The following is a 23,497-nucleotide window of genomic DNA, read 5'->3' on the forward strand; positions in this document are numbered from 1 at the left end:
AGCCCCCACTTAAAGCTGTAGAATTATAAGATTAAGGAAGAGATTTTTTTAAAAGACAGATACACACACACATGCAACATACGGTTTCCGAGGAGAGTGAGGGTTCCATGCTTGTGAGGGAGAAGGAGGAGGAATGTGTCGAATAACCCTCGGGTTTCTCCCAGATTTGAACATGCTGTACTGTGGCATGAGGTCAGCAGAGACTGACACCAGCCCTGTGAGGCTGAATTCTACCCTGACAAAGCAGTATCACTGTAATATGAAGCAAGAGGATCCAGGGCATGTTGGCCGGTGTACAGAGTGGCTGTTCTAGAAAGTAATGGCAATTCCAAAACAAGAGATCTATGCTGTCACATGAGATAATCTTCAGCCCAGTTAAGCAATAAGCACCCAAAATACACTGAATCCCAAACACAGGCAGCTCAAAGCATCAGGAAAATACTTTTTTCCTCAAACCTATTTTGTGTCTGGAGGAAATGAACAGGAAGTGGGAATTTGAAGAACTATTAGTTACTTTGTTTTTTTATCACAAATAATAGACTGATTCTATTCTAAGACGAGGCACAGTCTTTTGGCCACTGTGACCTAGCTGAGGAGCCCCAAAACTTCTCTGTGACTTTACGAAGGTAGAATATTCTGAAAAAATATTTCTGGTAATAGATATATGCTGGAACTTAAGGTATGGTTAAAAAACTTCGTTTCTCACATATACCCAAAAAGCAGAGGTTGCTACGAACCTAATGCATATTATTGTTTCTTTTTAGGTCACCAAGAATGTATACAACTGTACTGTTAGAAATTCTTCCCTGAAATAAGGGGAACACACAAAAAAAGGTCCTAAATAGAAAAAGGAACCAGAAGATGGAATTTCTGTCAAGAGAAAACATAGGACAATGTATATAATCCTTTACATTTTGTGGTCTCCCTTACATTATGAAAGTTTTACTCTAGACCAAAAGTGACCCAATCCTTTTATCATTCTCAAAAAGACAAAACTATGGTGAAAAGAATGAATTATGGATTAATGGTGGAGTTAGGTGTGACTACCAAGGTAGTCTTTCAGAGTGATGGAACACATGAACACACACATGCACATGCAAAATTAGCACACAGCATCAGCTTTCTCTCAAACGTCTCTCGTTTTCTTCTGAATCCCAGTTCTGCCATTTCTGAGAAGCACAACAGTATTAATGAAAACAGCTCAGGCCTTCGTAATTTCTGAGACTCTTACTTCCTCTTCAAGTGCTTCAGACTGCCTCACATAAAGCATGAGCCCAGTATATTAGCTACCTTTCCCATTCATATTTGCATCACAGATCTCTTCTCATAGACACCAATCACCATAGATTTCTATGCAGAAACTGAAAGTCTGCAAATCAGAATGAGAGTTCAAAGTTCTTTGCTTCCCCTGTGCCAGCTGATGACATCTCCAACAGATAAACTGCATCAAAGAGAAGCATGTCTACTGCTTGTTAATTTAGTAGCAGCAGCAGCAGCAGCAGCAGCAGGATGACAACTAAAGCTTGAACTTTGTACTTGTTGTCAAGAAGAAAATGGCACAAGATAAATCAATGAATAAAAACTGTTCTGCTCTTGTATTATTTTCCGGTCTTTCTGTACTCTTTTTCTGGTCTATTAGTCTTATATTTCCAAATAATATTTCTCAACTCAACCATGGGAAGGATAAGAAGTGTGAAAAGAGCTGAGAGATCAAAGCTATGAAGCACTCAAGACCTGCTTAGTTCCATATTTGGAAATTAATCATAGACACTTTATTGGTGGGGTGAGAAGGGTCTTCAAAGGGTATGACTATGAGAATTAATTCTAAGAAGTGACATCCTCTTGGTTCAAAGCAAACTCTACCCATCTCCACAAACTATAGTACTATTTTGGCCTCTTGTACTCACCTCTGCTTTCCACTCAGACTTCATTACCTCACCAGTGTTCTGTCTTCCCTCTGTCTCCTGAAGAAAAATGTCCAAGATTCCAGAAGACACATGGATAAACTATTATATGACTGTGCTTCATAACATTTAGCTCTTCTGGGACTTACAAGTTAATCATATGGGATATACCTATGACCTTATTAACACATAGTAGTGTTCCACGTCACCAATGAGATCACCAATCTCAGGACTAATCATCCCTTTGGAATTACATCTTAAGCTTTCATATATAATAAATTAAATCTCACTGGTGCTACCCTATTCCTTCCCCCTCCTCTGCCCACCAGGATCTACTATCTTTCAAGACAAAGGCAAGGTGGTATAAAGAAATCATGCAGAACTGGATTAGAATCATGACTCTACTGATTACTGACTGTGCAACTTTCATAACCACTGAACATCAGTTTCTTCATCAAAATAAGAATACAGCACACCCTTCAGAATTGTTCTGAGCACTGACACACATACTATCAGATGCTGCTACTACTACAGTGAATAAAACCAAATGTTAAGAATTATCTCTTCTATGTACATGGCTCTTTATGGAAGTTTTCAAAGTAATTAATTCAATATAATCTCCATTTTACAAAAAAGGAGGTTGAGGCTTGCACAAGGTCCGGAATATGGTAGGGCCTCTGTAAATATCACCTACTATTCTTTTTTTTTTTTTAGATTTTTTTGTTGTTGTTGATGTGGACCATTTTTAAAGTCTTTATTGAATTTGTTACATCATTGCTTCTGTTTTATGCTTTGGGTTTTTTGGCCCCGAAGCACATGGGAACTTAGCTCCCTGACCAGGGATGGAACCCGAACCCCCTGCATTGGAAGGTGAAGTCTTAACCACTGGACCGCCAGGGAAGTCCCTATCAGCTACTATTCTGAAGGCTGACTTACTCAAGGTTACATAACTAGTATAGGTTAGGATTAGAATGGAGGAATTCTGACTCTTCACTAACATTCTTTTTTTTTTTTTTAATTGATTTTTGGCTGTGTTGGGTCTTCGTTGCTGCACAGGCTTTCTCTAGTTGAGCAGGGGCTACTTGTCGTTACGGTGTGCGGGCTTCTCATTGTGGTGGCTTCTCTTGTTGCGGAGCATGCACTCTAGGTGCGCGGGCTTCAGTAGCAGCATGTGGGCTCAGCAGTTATGGCTCACAGGCTCCCGAGTGCAGGCTCAGTAGTTGTGGCGCACGGGCTTAGCTGCCCCGCGGCATGTGGGATCTTCCTGGACCAGGGCTCGAACCCGTGTCCCCTGCATTGGCAGGCGGATTCTTAACCACTGCGCCACCAGGGAAGCCCTAAAGCACCTTTTAAAAACTGATTTTCGGGGTTTCCCTGGTGGCGCAGAGGTTGAGAGTCTGCCTGCCATGCAAGGGACACGGGTTCGTACCCGGTCCGGGAAGATCCCACATGCCGCGGAGATGCTAGGACCGTGAGCCATGGCCGCTGAGCCTACGCGTCCGGAGCCTGTGCTCCGCAACGGGAGAGGCCACAACAGTGAGAGGCCCGCGTACGGCAAAAATAAAAAACAAACAAACAAAAAACTGATTTTCTGTTACTCATGGCATCGGTTCTCTTTCCGTTTTTTCTGTGTGGCCATTGGGACTCTCCTTCCAGTGCCAGTGGCAGGGGTGGGGTGGGGAGCGCTTGCTTTGGCTTTGTGTCTGTGACATGAGTGGGACCAGGAGGATCCGAGGCGATGTCTGGGTGATGGGGGTGGTGGTGCAAGTTCAGAGCCCAGTCAAGGTGGGGTTGGGGTTGGTTTGCACTGCTGTCCGTGATGACGAGTTCCTTGGCCAGCAGGACGCGGCTGTTCAGCTCCTCTCGGCCCTGGGAGGCGCCCGCATTCTGCAACCACTAAGGCAGGAGCGCCGGGGTCGCGGCTCCCAGCTCCCGCCGCCAGCGAGTACAGGCGTCCTCTGCCTTCACTAACATTATTTCCACTATTTTGCCATTCAGTTATTTGCATCCATTTCTGTGCTTCTGTGTTTACTTGGAGGAAATAAAATTATAAATTATATTTCTCATGCTCTAGCTCTGTCATTTATTTTTTCTACATTGGCTTTATGCTATAAATTTACAGCAGCTTTTGCATACTTAAAGTTCCCTCAAAGTTTCTCTGTACATTCATCTTAATAACTGAAGATTCCATGACTTACTTCAACAAAAGAAGTTAAGACCATCAGGTCATTTCTTTTATTTTTTTGGCGGTACGCGGGCCTCTCACTGTTGTGACCTCTCCCGTTGTGGAGCACAGGCTCCGGACACGCAGGCTCAACGGCCATGGCTCATGGGCCCAGTCGCTCCACGGCACGTGGGATCCTCCCAGACTGGGGCACGAACCTGTGTCCCCTGCATCCCTGTGTCCCCTGCATCGGCAGGCAGACTCTCAACCACTGCGCCACCAGGGAAGCCCAGATCATTTCTTGATACATTTCTAACACTACAACTTAACTCTGTAATTCCAACACTGTAATTCCTCCTCAGCAGATGTCTCATCTATTACTTACGGTTTCCAAAGGTCTGCCATGGGGAAAGGACTCTCTGATCTAAATATCTTTTTAAAATATATATTTATTTTACTTATTTATTATTTTTTTTGGCTGCGCCAGGTCTTATTGTGGCATGCGGGATCTTTGTTACAGCATGCAGACTTCTTAGTTGTGGCATGCATGTGGGATCTCGTTCCCAGACCAGGGATCGAACCCAGGCCCCCTGCATTGGGAGCGTGGAGTCTTACCCACTGGACCACCAGGGAAGTCCCTGGTCTAAATATCTTGACCTCACACTCTTCACATAATTTACCTAGAAGCCAGATCAGAATTCTTTCATTTCTGCCATTTACATCTCTCCTTTTAAAGCAATGCTTAAGAATCATTTCCTTTGCCAAGACAACTCAATAGTCTTTTCAACAAATGATACTGGGACAAGTGGCTATCAACATGCAAAAGAATGAAGTTGGACTCTTCCTCACATAATATACAAAAATTAACTCAAAATGAATCGAGGATCTAAATGTAAGACCTAAAACTATGAAACTCTTAGAAGAAAACATGGGTGTAAATCTTCATGACCTTGGATATAGTCAATGGTTTCTTAGATATGACACCAAAAGCATAAACCACAAAAGAAAAAAAAATAGATAAAACAGACCAAACTTCAAGGACACCATTAAGAAATTGAAGAGACAACCCACAGAATGGGAAAAAATGTTTGCAACTCATAAGCGTTATAAGGGACTTGTACATAGAATATATAAAGAACCATTACAACTAAATATTAGAGAGAAAACCCAATTTAGAAACGGGCAAAGGACCTGAAGAGACATTTCTCAAAAGGAGACTGACAAATGGCCAATATGCACATGAAAAGATGCTCAACATCATTAGCCATTAGCGAAATGCAAATCAAAACCACAATGAGATACCACTTCACACCTAACTAGGATGACGATAATAAAGAAGACAAACAATAACTAGAATTGGTGAGAATGTAGAGAAAATGGAACCCTCATAGACTGCTGGTAGGAATGTAAAATGGTGCAGTCCCTTGGTAAACAGTCTGACAGTTCCTCAAATGATTAAACAGAGTTACGAAATGATCCAACAATTCCACTCCTAGGTACATGCCCAAGAGAAATAGAGAAACGTCCGTACAAAAACTTGTGCACAGATATTCACAACAGCATTATTCATTGTATCAAAAAAGTAGAAACAACTCAAATGTCCATCAATTGATGAATGAATATATAAAATGTGATATATCCATATAATTGAATATTATTTGGCAATAATAAGGAAATACTGATATACAACATACAGTATAATCTTATAAATTTATTTTTATTTTTTATTTTTGGCTGTGTTGGTTCTTCGTTGCTGTGCGCAGGCTTTCTCTAGCTGCAGCAAGCAGGCGCTACTCTTGCGGTGTGCGGGTGTTGTGCAGTGCGCAAGCTTCTCGTTGCGGTGGCTTCTCTTGTTGTGGAGCACAGGCTCTAGATGCAGGGGCTTCAGTAGCTGTGGCTCGTGGGCTCTAGAATGCAGGCTCAGTAGTTGTGGCGCATGGGCTTAGCTGCTCCGCCGCATGTGGGATTTTCCCAGACCGGGGCTTGAACCAGTGTCCCCTGCACTGCCAGGTAGACTCCCAACCACTGCGCCACCAGGGAAGCCCTACACAGTATAATCTTGAAAACAGTATGCTAAATTAAAGAAGCTAGTCACAAAGGACCATATATTTTATGATTTGATTTGTATAAAATGTCCAGAACATGCAAATATATAGAGACAGAAACTAGATTAGTGGCTGCCCAGGGCTGGGGTGAATGGGAAGATTGGGCAATGATGGCTAAGATGTATGGGGTTTCTTTTTTGGGTAATAAAAATGTTCTAAAATTAATTGTGGTGATGGTTGCAAAACTCTGAATAAGGTAAAAATCATAGAATTGTAGAGCTTCAATGGGTGAATTGTACAGTATGTGATTATACTTTTAAAAAACTGTTAAAACTTGATGAAAAGCTGTTAAAACTTAAAAATCATTCCTTGATGAAATACTTCTAACAGGACTTGTGCCCTCCTCGGCCACCCCAACTCTTAAGATCAATACAGGTTTACTGCATAGATGTACTTGATTACAGACAGCATGGTATATACCAAAGAAAGAGTCCTAGCCAGGGAGAGAAGAAAACAGACTCAAGCCCAGTTTTAGCACAAATAACCTGTGCAGACAAATCTCAATTAGCCCCAGTTTCCTCATCTCTGAAGTCTCTTATGACAAAATTCTTGGCTGAATCAACTCTCTTAGAAAGACTTTCTTGTAGTTTGCACAAATTTGAACTTAATGAGCAGTTGAGAACTCTAGGGAGGCTGGGATAAGGGATAAAAAAAGAATTAAACATTCCTATAAAAGGCTTCTATAGAAAAGTGTCATTGTACTTCATGGTATCTATTATGGTGAATCTTTGGAACATGCAGCTACTCCTCTACTGTTATATAAAGTATTCAGAGTAAAAAATTTTATCATGAAACAAGAAAAACAAAGTTGTATTTACATTACACAAATGGCACTGTGAAGTATATGTGATTGACACCAGAATTAGAAATACTCATAAAGCTGTACGCTGTAATGCACCATTGATTCTTTTGGATAACGAAATGTCTTTTCATCCCAAACAACATGTTACTATTTTCATTACAACTACTACTTTCAGGACTTCCCTGGTGGTATAGTGGTTAAGAATCCGCCTGCCAATGCAGGGAACTCGGGTTCGATCCCTGGTCTGGGAAGATCCCACATGCCGGGGAACAGCTAAGCCTGTGCACCACAACTACTGAGCCTGTGCTCTAGAGCCCGCAAGCCGCAACTACTGAGCCCATGTGCCGCAACTACCAAAGCCCATGTGCTCTAGGGCCCATGTGCTGCAACTACTGAAGCCTGTGCACCTAGAGCCTGTGCTCTGCAACAAGAGAAGCCAGCACAATGAGAAGCCTGCGCACTGCAACGAAGAGTAGCCCCCGCTTGCTGCAGCTAGAGAAAGCCCGTGCGCAGCAACGAAGACCCAACACAACCAAAAACAAATAACTAAATAAAAAAAAAATTTTTTAAATATATATGTATGTATATATAAACATATATTATACAACTACTACTATCAATAACCACCAAAAGAATAGTGACCTTCTAAGTACTAGGCTCTTCATATACGTTACTTCATTTAATCCTCAAAATACCCCACCCTCTACTTATTCATTGGCCTCATTTTTTTTTTTTTTTTTTTTTTTTTTTTTCCCCGTTGTGGCCTCTCCCATCGCGGAGCACAGGCTCCGGACGCGCAGGCTCAGCAGCCGTGGCTCATGGGCCCAGCTGCTCTGCGGCACGTGGGATCTTCCTGGACCGGGGCATGAACCCGTGTCCCCTGCATTGGCAGGTGAACTCTCAATCACTGCGCCACCAGGGAAGCCCTGGCCTCATTTTTAAAGATGAGGAAATTAAGGCTCAGAGAAGGTAAGCCACTTGGTTACCTTTGCTATTCAATCTATCTTCGATGTTCTCATAGAGGGGCCTACTTCAAATGACAAACCAATCCCAAAGGACAGGCTTCATTTTATTCTACCTATCCTAAAGGAAGGTAGCTACCTTGCTAGCTTCATTTTTGTTCCTATGTCTTTAGATTCACATTGTGACAGCAGCTCAAAAGAACTGGATGGTTTGTAAACAATGTCTACATTAGGATGGTATACATCACCATTGGGCCTTGGCTCCTGAACCTCTCTCATCCTGGAATGCCCTTCTAACTCTCTCTATATCCGATATCACCATGATCTTAAAGGCCCAAATGCCAATGCTCCCATGAAGCTTTCTCTGAGTTCCCTTTGAGGAAATCCTTTTCCCAACTCTCATAGCATTTCATGAATGAATAATAAAATATCTACTCTGAGCCAGATATTGTGATAGGCACTGAGTTAGTTATATTTACTTTTTTATTATATGGTGCAGACCAAGGAAATTAATTGTATGTATGTTTCGCTCAGTGTATAAAAACTGGTAAATAGGCTAAATGGTCCGCAAAATGCACTGCCCCGATAAAGAAAAAAATCTTGATCATAGCTTCAAAAACATGGATAGGGACTTCCCTGGTGGTGCAGTGGTTAAGAATCCGCCTGTCAGCGCAGGGGACATGGGTTTGATCCCTGGTCCGGGAAGATCCCACATGCCTCGGAGCAATAAAGCCCATGCACCACAACTACTGAAGCCTGCATGCCTAGAGCCTGTGCTCCGAAACAAGAGAAGCCACCACAATGAGAAGCCCGTGCACTGCAAACAAGAGTAGCCCCTGCTCACCCCAACTAGAGAATAAAGCCCGTGCGCAGGAACGAAGACCCAACGCAAGCAATAAATGACTGACTGAATGAATGAATGAATAACTAAAAACATAGATAATGAAGGATGAAAGAGGCATTTTTGAGTTCAGTTTCTAAACTCTAAAAAAAACTTAAAACTCACAACTTGGTTGCCATTTATTAACTTATTTTATTAACTTATTTAAAATTCAGGTTTTAAAAAATACTTTCACTGTTTCATAAAACCTAAATCAAAGCTTTTCTTGTACTTTGGTAGGTTTCGACTGCCAAGTTTCATTTGTCTTAAAAAACAATTACAGTCATAACAGCATCTAATGAAGCTGTTCACAGTGAAAAGCCTCTTTAATTCTAGTGACACCAAAGAGTATGACTTTTAAAAAGCTTCTTTGAAATTATCCAAATCTCTAGAGTAAATATGACTAATGTTGTGTTCCATGTACCTAATTAAATTAGGTGCAAAATGGATGCTTACATTGCTGATAAGATATTTAAACCTTAATTTCACCTTGTAACTTTAACACTGGTACCAAGTAGGTATCTAAAGGTGAGAGAGCTCTTGTAGCAACTTCAGGGAAAGAGGTGGCAATGAGGCTGGTTTATTGTAGAAGTTTTTAGAAAATCAAGTATTTTTAAGTTGAGACAACCCATTTATCTTCACCACTTTCTAAAAAAATAAGAATAGCATATTATGTAATCTTAGTATACTACTATATTGAGAGTTTTACACATATTCAGTATAATCTCATAACAGCCCTAGGAGGAAGTTGCTACCACCACCATCTTCAACTCAAAGTTGAAGGTGAGAGGATAAGAAACTTGCTCAAGGTAACAGAACTGATAAGTAAAGAAGAAGGGATTTGCACCTAGGTTTTTCCAGCCTATAAAGAAAGCCTATCTGTGCTTTCAACTTGTATGATAATTTTTGGTAATCATTTAGAACACAGCACGAATTTTCAAGACTTCCCCATTATCACACAATATAAAGAGAATAAAATTTCTTAGAAAACACACACTTCACTGTCATGTGTTGAATCAAATTAAACTAGATTTCAGGTACCAGCTATTAGCACTGGAGACACTGATCTCATAGGAAAATTCTTCTGTTCAGGAGTACAAAAAAAAAAAAAAAAAAAAAAAAAAAAAAAATTTTCCCAAAATTTTAAAAGGTTCCTTACCTTTTAAAAAAAAAAAAAAAAAAAGAGAAAAAGAAATTTCCCAACAGTTTTAAACGTGCATTCACATTTCTTGAAACTCACTCTTCTCTTCGGCTTGTATGATGAGATTATAAAACATTTTGTTGTCATGTCCTGCACCAACTCCACACCTTCTCTTGTGGGCTCATAATCAGAGTAACACCAACAGCTTCTCAGCCACAAAGCCAAAGCTGAGCGCTTCACTCTGTAGCTCGACCTCTTCCAAGAACAGCTTCACATTTCTCTAACCCTAGTTGTTGCCACAAGAATCCTCCCCCTTCAAAGCAAATGCCCTGATGGGAAACCTTGTACATCTACAGTTGTGGTGTGTAGCCTCTAGGGCAGCGTTGCCAGATGTTCTGGATCGTAAGGGTATTGGTCTCTCTTTCTCCACTTCAGGAGCACAAAGCATGTCCTCGCTACCCAAAGAGACAGACATGGCTGAACCTCTTCTTTTTGTCTATTTTTTAAATCCCTGAAAGGGAGGAAAAGAAATTAAGTACTCTTAGAGAAGATTTAATGAATATACATGTAGCTTTAAAAACTGTTTTAATTTTCAATAGTATGCAGACTGATGACTACTGTGTAATATCAAGTGTTAGAAAACTTGGTCCTAAAGTGATTCCACTAATAAACTCGATGATAAGGAGACAATCATAATTACACTCAACACTACTTGTGCATTTGTATAATAAATGTTTTTTCCAAAAGGATATTGGAAGGCTAAGGAAATTCAATAAAGCATTCCCAGCATTCTTAAAAGAGAAAATGGACCACTGTAAGGAAAATCTGAAATACTTACTTTCTCACTAGTTTTAAAATTAGATGAAGTCACACCAGGTTTATTATTCTATATACTTAGTCCCCTCACCTTCTTTTTGAGGCAGAGGGGGACAGGGGCAAGTGTCTGCTGTTTTCCACACTGTGGCAACAGCATCTGTGCAACGTCCAGCACGTCACCAGTACTCAGTTGGAGATAATAGTATGGAGGAGCAGAAAGAACACCTTCTTACTTTCTTACTTTGTTTTGTAAACTTGGGCAAGCTTTTTGAATCTCAGTCTCAGTTTCCTCATCAGTAAAACAGGAATAATATTTACTTTGTATAAATGCTGTGAGAATGAAATGAATTAATGTATGAGAGCTTTTTCTTCTAGGCACATAACAGGTATTCAATAAAATGTTAATCCCCCACATACTTGAAGCCTAATCTAAAATATAAATTTAACCCTGAACGCAGGCTCCATTAACGCAAGCTGCAAAAGGATTCTTAAAAATGAATTTTTACAGGCTCCTCAGTTACACAGCCTCGTTTTGTTTCATTTTATTTTATAAATAGTTTATTTTTCCTACAGTTCAATTTTTTTTTTATGGCACAATGATTTTTTTTAACATCTTTATTGGAGTATAATTGCTTTACAATGGTGTGTTAGTTTCTGCTGTATAACAAAATGAATCAGCTATACATATACATATATCCCCGTATCTCCTCCCTCTTGTAATTTTTAAATTATTGTATTTATTTTTCGCTGCATTGGGTCTTTGTTGCTGCGCACAGGCTTTCTCTAGTTGCGGTGTGCGGGGGCTACTCTTCGTTGCAGTGCGTGGGCTTCTCATTGCGGTGGCTTCTTTTGCTGCGGAGCACAGGCTCTAGGTGCGCGGGCTTCATTAGTTGTGGCACGCGGGCTCTAGAGCACAGGCTCAGTAGTTGTGGCACATGGGCTTAGTTGCTCCGTGGCATGTGGGATCTTCCCGGACCAGGGCTCGAACCTGTCTCCCCTGCATTGGCAAGCGCATTCTTAACCTCTGCACCACTGGGGAAGCCCCCAACACAGTTCTTAAAAAATATTTTAAAACATGGTTTACAGGGCTTCCCTGGTGGCGCAGTGGTTGAGCGTCCGCCTGCCGATGCAGGGGACACGGGTTCGTGCCCCGGTCCGCGAGGATCCCACATGCCGCGGAGCGGCTGGGCCCGTGGGCCATGGCCGCTGGGCCTGCGTGTCTGGAGCCTGTGCTCCGTGACGGGAGAGGCCACAGCGGTGAAAGGCCCGCGTACCGCAAAAACAAAAACAAAAACAAAACAAAAAACAAAACATGGTTTACAATAAGTAACAGGGACATCCCTGGTGGTCCAGTCCTCAAGACTCTGCGCTCCCAATGCAGGGGGCCCAGGTTTGATCCCCCGTCAGGGAACCAGATCCTGCATGACACAACCAAGAGCCTGTGTGCAGCAACCAAAAGATTCCGCACACTGCAACGAAGATCCCGCCTGCCACAACTAAAGACCCAGAACAGCCAAATAAATAAATATTAAAAAAAAAGAAGCAAAACAAGACAACTGAAACAAGGATAAGTAAATATGTACTTCCATATAAGTAAGTAGAGAAATAATTCATAAACTTAGACTAAATATTACAGCATTTGCTAAAACTAGACCTAAAGTTTAAGTCGAAGTCTTCCTGGTAGACAAAAAAAGTAAAAGCGAAACATGATAAGCAACTTTTCTCTTCTCATACATAAAAACTAACACGGATTCTTTTAAAACTGGAATTTGTTTCTTTTTAATTCTGTAATATTTACCATCTCCACTGTTTGCCATACCTAGAAGGGTAGCATCATTACTCAGCCTCCACTGCTGATCAGTTGAAAGCACAAAGACCTGGTGATTTTCTAGGCCTCAATATAAAGATTACAAAACATTCTCTCTTCAGGCTTTAAACATGACCAGCTATCATAGTAAATTAAATGTTGAACCAAAGTTTCCCTTCATCAAGGCTATGACAATTTCCCCAATGCCATTATATGGTTAAGTGCTTCCTTTCAGTTTGGTTGTGACAACAATGGTCAAACTTCTCACTTCCTTATGATAATAATAATTCATGAGATGCTAAAGGGAAAGTAGGCTGATACAGTTCCTGCAGGCAGAACTGTAATCAACAGGTGGGGGTGAAAACTGCAAATGGGGGCTTCCCTGGTGGTGCAGTGGTTAAGAATCTGCCTGCCAATGCAGGGAACATGGGTTTGAGCCCTGGTCTGGGAAGATCCCACATGCCACGGAGCAACTGGGCCCGTGAGCCACAACTACTGAGCCTGTGCGTCTGGAGCCTGTGCTCTGCAACGGGAGAGGCCGCGACAGTGAGAGGCCCGTGCACCGCGATGAAGAGTGGCCCCCGCTCGCCGCAACTGGAGAAAGCCCTCGCACAGAAACAAAGACCCAACACAGCCAAAAATAAAAAAATAAATACATAAATACATAAATTTATTTTTAAAAAATCACAGTAGAAATTTTTTTAAAAAACTGAAAATGGAATTATAAATCATTTAGCAATTCAAGCACAAAAGAAATCATTCTTTTCAGATATTCCAAAATATTTTTGGGAATAAATAATTTTCAAATTACCTCTGGTTGGCTTGGTCCATTTTAGGTGAAAGGTGGATAAAAGTTGCAGCCTGCAACACTGTACTACTGATTCAATTCCAAAATTTCAAATACTCAGGAAACAAAACAAAAACCTGGGTCTCTACTTAAAAACAGGAATTTTATGACACGGAGCAAGAGTTTTAATGATCCAGCAATCCCACTCCTGAGCACATACCTGGACAAAACTATAATTCAAAAAGTTACACGCACCCCTATGTTCACAGCAGCACTAACCACAACAGCCAAGTCATGGAAAATATCTAAATGTCCACTGACAGATGAATGGATGAAGAAGATGTGGTACATATATATATATATAACAGAATACTACTCAGCCATAAAAAATGAAATAATGTCATTTGCAGCAACATGGATGCAACTAGAGATTATCATACTAAGTGAAGTAAGTCAGACAAATACCATATGGTATCACTCATATGTGGAATCTAAAATATGACACATATGAACCTATCCACAAAACAGAAACAGACTCAAAGACACAGAGAACAGACTTGTCGTTGCCAAGGGGGAGAGGGGGTGGGAGAGGGAAGGACTGTGAGTGTGGGATGTAAACTATTATATATAGGATGGATAAACAAGGGCCTACTGTACAGCACAGGGAACTATATTCAATATCCTGTGATAAACCATAATGGAAAAGAATATAAAAAAAAGAATGTCTGTATGTGTATAACTGAGTCACTTTGTTGTACAGCAGAGACTGGCACAGCACTGTAAATCAGCTATACTTCAATAAAAAAAATAAAAGAAATCAGGCACAAGTCTTATAATAGGTGATGAAATGGTTATGAGCCTATTATGAAAAATAACTGCTTTAAAACTCTAAGAAATGGAGAGGAAAAAAGTAATGGGTAGAAAAGAATGCTTTTAATATTGATATTTTTCAGCATAAGATCCAGTATTTATTGGCAAATAACTTTCTTATAAAAATAATTATCGGGGTGGGAACTGGGAGAGATCCTATGGTCTAAGTGTTTGTGTCCCCCCCAATTTGTATGTTGAACCCTAAACCCCAAAGTGATGGTATTAGGAGATGGGGTGGGGGGGTCTTTGGGAGGTGATTAGGTCATGATGGCATAACCTTCATGAGTGAAATTAGTGTCCTTACAAAAGCAGCACTAAAAAGAGGCCAGAGAAAGCTTCCTTGCCCCTTCCATCATTTAAGGTTATAGTAAGAAGATCCCCAAATATGAGGAAGCAGCCTCTCACCAGAAACTGAATTCTGCCAGCACTTAATCTTGGACTTCCCAGACTCCAGAACTGTGAGCAATAAATTTCTGTTGTCTATAAGCCACCCAGTCTATGTTTTTTTTCTGGTATAGCAGCCTGAATGGACTAAGACAGAGGGCTTTATAATCATCGTCGTATGCAAGATTTTTAGAATTCTAGAAAAGGAAAAGTTTACCTGACTCTTAATAAGTGACGTGTAAACGACTGGCAAGTTTGGATTAACTATGAGTAATGAATAAAACTGTAATTTCTCATAATTCAGTAATTATCAGCACAGGCTGTGGAGAGAGGCACCTTCTAGCTCACCCAGAATTCGAAGGAATATACTTATTACAGTATTAGAGCAATCTCTACCAGGATATGAGGTCATCAGGATTCTAGACAGTCCTGGGTTGCAGAGCTGAACTATATTATTCGTGTATTTAGTCAGCATCCAACTAATTATCCTAATTCAACTATCTAAAAGTAAGAAGAATTTGTGACCTTCACTCTAAGAGTTTGCAAATCTCATTTCTATTCTGAAACTGAAACAAAAAAATAGAAATATCACCTATGTAGAAGGTTTTGAAAGGCATTTTCCTGGACTCTGATTCAGGCATACTTGAGGCCAAATTTGTTTGGGCTAGTGTTCTCCTTAAAAGATCTGCAGGAAGATTAAACCACTCCTTACAGAAGTAAATACAGGGCTTCCCTGGTGGCGCAGTGGTTGAGAGTCCGCCTGCCAATGCAGGGGACGCGGGTTCGTGCCCCCGGTCCGGGAAGATCCCACATGTCGCAAAGCGGCTGAGCCTGCGCGTCCGGAGCCTGTGCCCCGCAACGGGAGAGGCCACAACAGTGAGAGGCCCGCGTACAGCAAAAAAAAAAAAAAAAAAAAAGTAAATATAAAGACTGAAAGCTAAAGATGGGTTGCTGACTACTCGAAATAAGGAACAAACGGAAGGAGGGCAATGCAATAAATGCCCCCTTCTTCCTTTACTTCTGTGGAAACAGCAAAAGCAAATCAGAATAATTCTTCCATTTGATACAATCATTAATCCCCATGTGAGCTAAAACTGCCTGCTAGGTCTGAAACTAGACTGACAAAAAGAAAAGGAGAAATCAAAACTCTGACATCCTGGGATGCCAAGCCAGAGTGCTAAATTCATTCGTTCATAAATTCATATATATAGTCATTCATCCAAAGGTTTTGAGCTTATGGCATTTGTAAGGCTTTGTGCTAGTATGCATGGAGAATACAAAGATGACTGTGTTGCTGAAAAGCTGTATGGAAACTAAAACCTAATGTAAGAAAATGCAGGTTTTCAAGTATTTAGCACAATGCCTGGCACATAATAGGCAATTAACAAATGCTAGCCATTATTCTCAAAAAATCAAATTGTTATTTAGATGATATAACAATGTTCACTAAACAATTATTTTGATAAATATTTTTTTAAAAATCACTTTGAGATATAATTCACACATCATTATAGTTCACCCATTTAAAGTGTACAATTCAATGATTTTCCTTATATTCACAGAAATGTGCACCCATCACCACAATTAATCTTAGAACATCTTCCTCGCCTCAAAAAGGAACCCCATACCCCATAGCCATCACCCTCCTATTCCCCCATCTCTCCTGGCCCTAAGTAACCACGAATCTACTTTCTGTTTCTACAGACTTGCCTATTCTGGATATTCCATATAAATGGAATCATACAATATGTAGTCTTTTGTAATTGGCTTTTCTTCCTTAACATATTTTTAAGGTTCATTCTTGTTGAAGCACATATAAGTACTTCTTTTGGATATTTTCTTAAAGTGAACCCTTCTTTTGAAAAGCAAATAATCACTCCCTAATTTTAAGAATAAATAAATATTTCAGTTCGCTTGGGGTTTGTTATAATAGATGCCAAGACACAGTTCTTCCTCATAAGTTTGAAGATATTTCATTACAAAGTAAAATTTTAAAGTCCCCAAATCTAAACAACTTCTGAAAATCATTTTTTTAAATGCCCACATATTTAGACATAAGGACCTTAATGTGTCCGTGAGTTTATTATAAAACAAAAAAAAAAGTTTAGTGAGAGGTGCCTAGTGAGAGATAAATGATTTAAGCAACTAGGTTTAGGTATTTTGTTTTGATTTATCATAAATCCTACTGAATAGATGTTTCTTTCCCTCTCCTATTGTCCTCTGCCCTGAGAAACTTAAACCAGCCATTCTTTTTCTAACTCAAGAATAAGATTTGAGGACTAAATTGCAAAGGAAAACGGATCTGGTTTAAGGTTTTACACCACAGTCCCAAATGAAATTAATCTATCCCACAAGAGAAAATCAGGATAAAATATAACACGGCTATTTATTTAGTTCAAAGGATTTCTATTCTCACATTTAGAAGAGCCAGGCAGGCAGGATTTTTTCTTCCACAAAATAAGGGGTTGGATTATGTACTCTTTAAGGTCTCTTCCATCTCTAAGAGACTATGATTTTCCCTTTAATCCTTTTGAAAACAGGCATAAGGACAGAGCTGTACTATGACTTGCCTGAGGCTAAACAGAAGCTTGTCAGTATGGCTAGGGTTAGACTCCCATTTCATCCCTGCTTTCACTGGGGATAAACAGAGAAGTCAGACTCATTTCTTACCTCACAGAGTTCACAGTCTAGTAGGGGAGGAAAGACAAGTAAATGGTAATGGATGTGACAGATTTTTAGATAGAGAACCAGGGGTAAGAGCTGGGAATTTTGTCCTTTCTTCTTTCAAGTACTTTACATCTCTCTGCCAAATATGATTCTTTTATAAAGCAGTCTAGATTAGACCTCATTCACTTATATTCTTACACTAATCTCTGAAAATGATGTAAAGTTTCACATATTTACTCTTGACCAGGGGTAAAAATAAACCAAGAATAATTAAACCACTTTTCTTCTTACGGCACATTAAGTTATGAGGGGAACAAAACCGCAAAATTTATTTTTTAAGTGCTCTTTATTATTAATCAGAAACTCTGCCTGGATCAGAAGCAACAAAGAATATTTTGCCTACCTTTTCCTTTAGCAATTAAAGGTCTTTCTATAAGCTGATAATTACCAAAGGATTATTTTAGCCAACATACTCTTTACTTTCTAATTTTATTATGTTTGTCATGAATTCAAATGGACCTATCCTGCACTGCATTTTTGGTGCAAAATGGAACTTTCATTTCCCTTATATTATTAAAGGGAAACATTCTGTCCTTGGCAAGCAAACAATTTTGCCTGAGGTTGGTAACTATTTGGGTCTCCAAGGGATTCTGTAATTATCTCAGGTCCAATTAAATGAAAGAGCAAAAAATTTTAAATTGTAGATGTATTTACTGAGGCATTAAGAACACAGGTTTGGGGCTTCCCTGGTGGCACAGTGGTTGGGAGTCCGCCTGCCGATGTGGGGGACTCGGGTTCGTGCCCCGGTCCGGGAGGATCCCAAGTGCCGCGGAGCGGCTGGGCCCGTGAGCCATGGCCGCTGAGCCTGCGCGTCCGGGGCCCGTGCTCCGCAATGGGAGAGGCTGCAGCAGTGAGAGGCCCACATACCGGAAAAAAAAAACAAAAAACACAGGTTTGAGACAATACTTTAAACACTATCAAAATACTCCTAAGCTACAGATTTTAATTCTAAAATCTATCAACTTAGAGGTTATCTCTAGAGAGTATGAAAAATTTCCCACACCTAGGAGAAACCCACTCTGAATTCGAGTTCAGGGATACTACACAGTAAAACTGAATTTGCAACTGCAATTTGTACACTTGAATAAAAAGTTGGACTATAGTTAGGTTAAACCTAAAATTAAATTTCTGGTCTAAGCACTCTAACAAAAATGAAGAGATGTGAGCAACAGAAGTATCACTGGCACTGCCCTTGGGAGATTAGATGAATCAATTAAGAAAGTGTTTGTGCTGTTAGTGCTCTGTCAGTGTGATACTACCAGAATACGATTTATCAAAATCTCTGGATCTCTGATGACTCGCTCTAATACTTAATTGTGATGGTCCCCAACTAGGATACTCTCAGAAATCAACAAGACTGTAGTAAGAAATGTGAGAATGGTAGAGGAGGGGTATTATAGGAAGGAAGCATCTGATCTTGGCTTAAAGAATGGGTAAGATCTGGATAAGGTGATTGGGGTGGGCTACGAAGGGAAGGGGACGATAAAGTGATCTAGGCTGTAATAAAAATCTCAGTGAAAAACAGGAGTGAACGAATATGGGAGCCTGTATAGGAAACAATGAACAATTCAATTTGGCTGAACATTAGGCTCACTGGCTAATGAAGTTAGGTTAATTGGTGCTATGTCATGAGGGGAGTTAAACAATAAGCTGAGGAATATGAATTTCACTCCAAGTACGGAGGCGGCAAATGAAGATTGTATGGCATGATTAAGACCATGAGAGACATAGTATAGAAAGATTTATGTGGAGCATAGGCAAAACAGATACGGGAAAGGCAAAGCTGGAGATGGGGTGGGGAACAGTTAAAAAGCTAGATTTCTCTGAATGTACCTTGTTTTGCAGATTTGACTTCGGAAGCATGTAAATGTGGTTATATTAAAATCAAATTAAATCAGAATGGGAAAAAACCCTCTAAATGTAAAAAGTGAAATGAAAAAAGCCCAACAAATATCAAGTTGGTAGGTTAACAACACAGAAAATAAAATTATTTCAAGTGATTTTAAAACATATTTTTTTTACCTGTTAATCACATTAGTAAAATATATATATATATTATATATATATATACATTTTTAACATCTTTATTGGAGTATAATTCCTTTACAATGGTGTGTCAGTTTCTGCTTTATAACAAAGTGAATCAGTTATACATATAATGTCCCCGTATCTCCTCCCTCTTGTGTCTCCCTCTCTCCCACCCTCCCTATCCCACCCCTCTAGGTGGTCACAAAGCACCGAGCTGATGTCCCTGTGCTATGCGGCTGCTTCCCACTAGCTATCTATTTTACATTTGATAGTGTATATATGTCCATGCCACTCTCTCACTTTGTCACAGCTTACCCTTCCGCCTCCCTGTACCCTCAAGTCCGTTCTCTAGTAGGTCTGCGTCTTTATTCCCGTCTTGCCCCTAGGTTCTTCAGGACCACTTTTTTTTTTATTCCGTATATATGTGTTAGCATACAGTATTTGTTTTTCTCTTTCTGACTTACTTCACTCTGCAGAACAGATTCTAGGTCCATCCGCCTCCCTACAAATAACTCAGTTTTGTTCCTTTATATGGCTGAGTAATGTTCCATTGTATATATGTGCCACATCTTCTCTATCCATTCATCTGTCAGTGGACACTTAGGTTGCTTCCATGTCCTGGCTATTGTAAATAGTACTGCAGTGAACATTGTGGTACATGACTCTTTTTGAGTTATGGTTTTCTTGAGGTATATGCCCAAAAGTGGGATTGCTGGGGCATATGGTAGTGCTATTTTTAGTTTTTTAAGGAACCTCCATACTGTTCTCCATAGTGGCTGTATCAATTTACATTCCCACCAACAGTGTAGGAGGGTTCCCTTTTCTCCACACCCACTTCAGCATTTATTATTTGTAGATTTTTGATGGTGGCCATTGTGACTGGTGTGAGTTGATACCTCATTGTGGTTTTGATTTGAATTTCTCAAATGATTAGTGATATTGAGCATCCTTTCATGTGTTTTTTGGCACTCTGTATATCTTCTTTGGAGAAATGTCTGTTTAGATCTTCTGCCCATTTTTGGATTGGGTGGTTTGATTTTATGATATTGAGCTACATGAGCAGCTTGTATATTTTGGAGATTAATCCTTTGTCAGTTGCTTCATTTGCAAATATTTTCTCCCATTCTAATGGTTCTCTTTTTGTCTTGTTGGGAGAGGCTGCAGCAGTGAGAGGCCCACATACCGGAAAAAAAAAACAAAAAACACAGGTTTGAGACAATACTTTAAACACTATCAAAATACTCCTAAGCTACAGATTTTAATTCTAAAATCTATCAACTTAGAGGTTATCTCTAGAGAGTATGAAAAATTTCCCACACCTAGGAGAAACCCACTCTGAATTCGAGTTCAGGGATACTACACAGTAAAACTGAATTTGCAACTGCAATTTGTACACTTGAATAAAAAGTTGGACTATAGTTAGGTTAAACCTAAAATTAAATTTCTGGTCTAAGCACTCTAACAAAAATGAAGAGATGTGAGCAACAGAAGTATCACTGGCACTGCCCTTGGGAGATTAGATGAATCAATTAAGAAAGTGTTTGTGCTGTTAGTGCTCTGTCAGTGTGATACTACCAGAATACGATTTATCAAAATCTCTGGATCTCTGATGACTCGCTCTAATACTTAATTGTGATGGTCCCCAACTAGGATACTCTCAGAAATCAACAAGACTGTAGTAAGAAATGTGAGAATGGTAGAGGAGGGGTATTATAGGAAGGAAGCATCTGATCTTGGCTTAAAGAATGGGTAAGATCTGGATAAGGTGATTGGGGTGGGCTACGAAGGGAAGGGGACGATAAAGTGATCTAGGCTGTAATAAAAATCTCAGTGAAAAACAGGAGTGAACGAATATGGGAGCCTGTATAGGAAACAATGAACAATTCAATTTGGCTGAACATTAGGCTCACTGGCTAATGAAGTTAGGTTAATTGGTGCTATGTCATGAGGGGAGTTAAACAATAAGCTGAGGAATATGAATTTCACTCCAAGTACGGAGGCGGCAAATGAAGATTGTATGGCATGATTAAGACCATGAGAGACATAGTATAGAAAGATTTATGTGGAGCATAGGCAAAACAGATACGGGAAAGGCAAAGCTGGAGATGGGGTGGGGAACAGTTAAAAAGCTAGATTTCTCTGAATGTACCTTGTTTTGCAGATTTGACTTCGGAAGCATGTAAATGTGGTTATATTAAAATCAAATTAAATCAGAATGGGAAAAAACCCTCTAAATGTAAAAAGTGAAATGAAAAAAGCCCAACAAATATCAAGTTGGTAGGTTAACAACACAGAAAATAAAATTATTTCAAGTGATTTTAAAACATATTTTTTTTACCTGTTAATCACATTAGTAAAATATATATATATATTATATATATATATACATTTTTAACATCTTTATTGGAGTATAATTCCTTTACAATGGTGTGTCAGTTTCTGCTTTATAACAAAGTGAATCAGTTATACATATAATGTCCCCGTATCTCCTCCCTCTTGTGTCTCCCTCTCTCCCACCCTCCCTATCCCACCCCTCTAGGTGGTCACAAAGCACCGAGCTGATGTCCCTGTGCTATGCGGCTGCTTCCCACTAGCTATCTATTTTACATTTGATAGTGTATATATGTCCATGCCACTCTCTCACTTTGTCACAGCTTACCCTTCCGCCTCCCTGTACCCTCAAGTCCGTTCTCTAGTAGGTCTGCGTCTTTATTCCCGTCTTGCCCCTAGGTTCTTCAGGACCACTTTTTTTTTTATTCCGTATATATGTGTTAGCATACAGTATTTGTTTTTCTCTTTCTGACTTACTTCACTCTGCAGAACAGATTCTAGGTCCATCCGCCTCCCTACAAATAACTCAGTTTTGTTCCTTTATATGGCTGAGTAATGTTCCATTGTATATATGTGCCACATCTTCTCTATCCATTCATCTGTCAGTGGACACTTAGGTTGCTTCCATGTCCTGGCTATTGTAAATAGTACTGCAGTGAACATTGTGGTACATGACTCTTTTTGAGTTATGGTTTTCTTGAGGTATATGCCCAAAAGTGGGATTGCTGGGGCATATGGTAGTGCTATTTTTAGTTTTTTAAGGAACCTCCATACTGTTCTCCATAGTGGCTGTATCAATTTACATTCCCACCAACAGTGTAGGAGGGTTCCCTTTTCTCCACACCCACTTCAGCATTTATTATTTGTAGATTTTTGATGGTGGCCATTGTGACTGGTGTGAGTTGATACCTCATTGTGGTTTTGATTTGAATTTCTCAAATGATTAGTGATATTGAGCATCCTTTCATGTGTTTTTTGGCACTCTGTATATCTTCTTTGGAGAAATGTCTGTTTAGATCTTCTGCCCATTTTTGGATTGGGTGGTTTGATTTTATGATATTGAGCTACATGAGCAGCTTGTATATTTTGGAGATTAATCCTTTGTCAGTTGCTTCATTTGCAAATATTTTCTCCCATTCTAATGGTTCTCTTTTTGTCTTGTTTATGGATTCCTTTGCTGTGCAAGAAATTTTAAGTTTCATTAGGTCCCATTTGTTTATTTTTGCTTTTATTTCCATTTCTTTAGGTTTTATGGCTGAGTAATATTCCATTGTATATATGTGCCACATCTTCTTTATCCATTCATCTGTCGATGGACACTTAGGTTGCTTCCATGTCCTGGCTATTGTAATTAGAGTTGCAATGAACATTTTGGTATATGACTCTTCTTGAATTATGGTTTTCTCAGGGTATATGCCCAATAGTGGGATTGCTGGGTCATATGGTAGTTCTATTTTTAGTAAAACGTATTTTTTACTGTACTTTGTACCTTAAAGACCAAAAGAACTACAAAGAAATATTAAACTGTTTTCAGTTGTCATACTGGCACAACACAGAAGCAATGAGCATACTTAGTGCTCAGAATGGTCTCTAAATACTATTTCCTACTAAAAGGAACCAGGGCTCCTTGGAAAAACATAGCTTATTCTAGGTCTGGAGAAGAAAATTTCTTGGCTTTTGTGTTACAGAAGGACTGCTGGGGTCATGTCATAAAGTCTATGGGCCATTTCCAAGAATAACATTATTCAGGGCACTGATCAGTTTATCATTTAGCCAGAGGTATCAGTTT

At 39.7% G+C, this 23,497-nt stretch overlaps 1 protein-coding gene across 4 annotated transcripts in view; it reads right to left on the reverse strand.

Annotated features, from left to right (window-relative positions):
* Nucleotides 1-23,497, reverse strand: part of TMCC1 (transmembrane and coiled-coil domain family 1) — a 171,005-nt gene that overhangs the window by 71,140 nt on the left and 76,368 nt on the right. The window contains exon 1 of one of the 4 annotated variants that reach the window (XM_007461569.1): nt 83-232. The exons of the other annotated variants lie outside the window; for them this stretch is intronic. Within the exon in view, the coding sequence (XP_007461631.1) occupies nt 83-109 (27 nt within the window). The 5' untranslated portion in view covers nt 110-232. Of the gene's footprint in view, nt 1-82; nt 233-23,497 lie in introns of those variants that run through there. 4 annotated transcript variants of the gene reach the window in all.

This window comes from Lipotes vexillifer, unplaced genomic scaffold, assembly GCF_000442215.2.
Source record: "Lipotes vexillifer unplaced genomic scaffold, Lipotes_vexillifer_v1.1 scaffold889, whole genome shotgun sequence".
Classification (NCBI taxonomy): domain Eukaryota; kingdom Metazoa; phylum Chordata; class Mammalia; order Artiodactyla; family Lipotidae; genus Lipotes; species Lipotes vexillifer.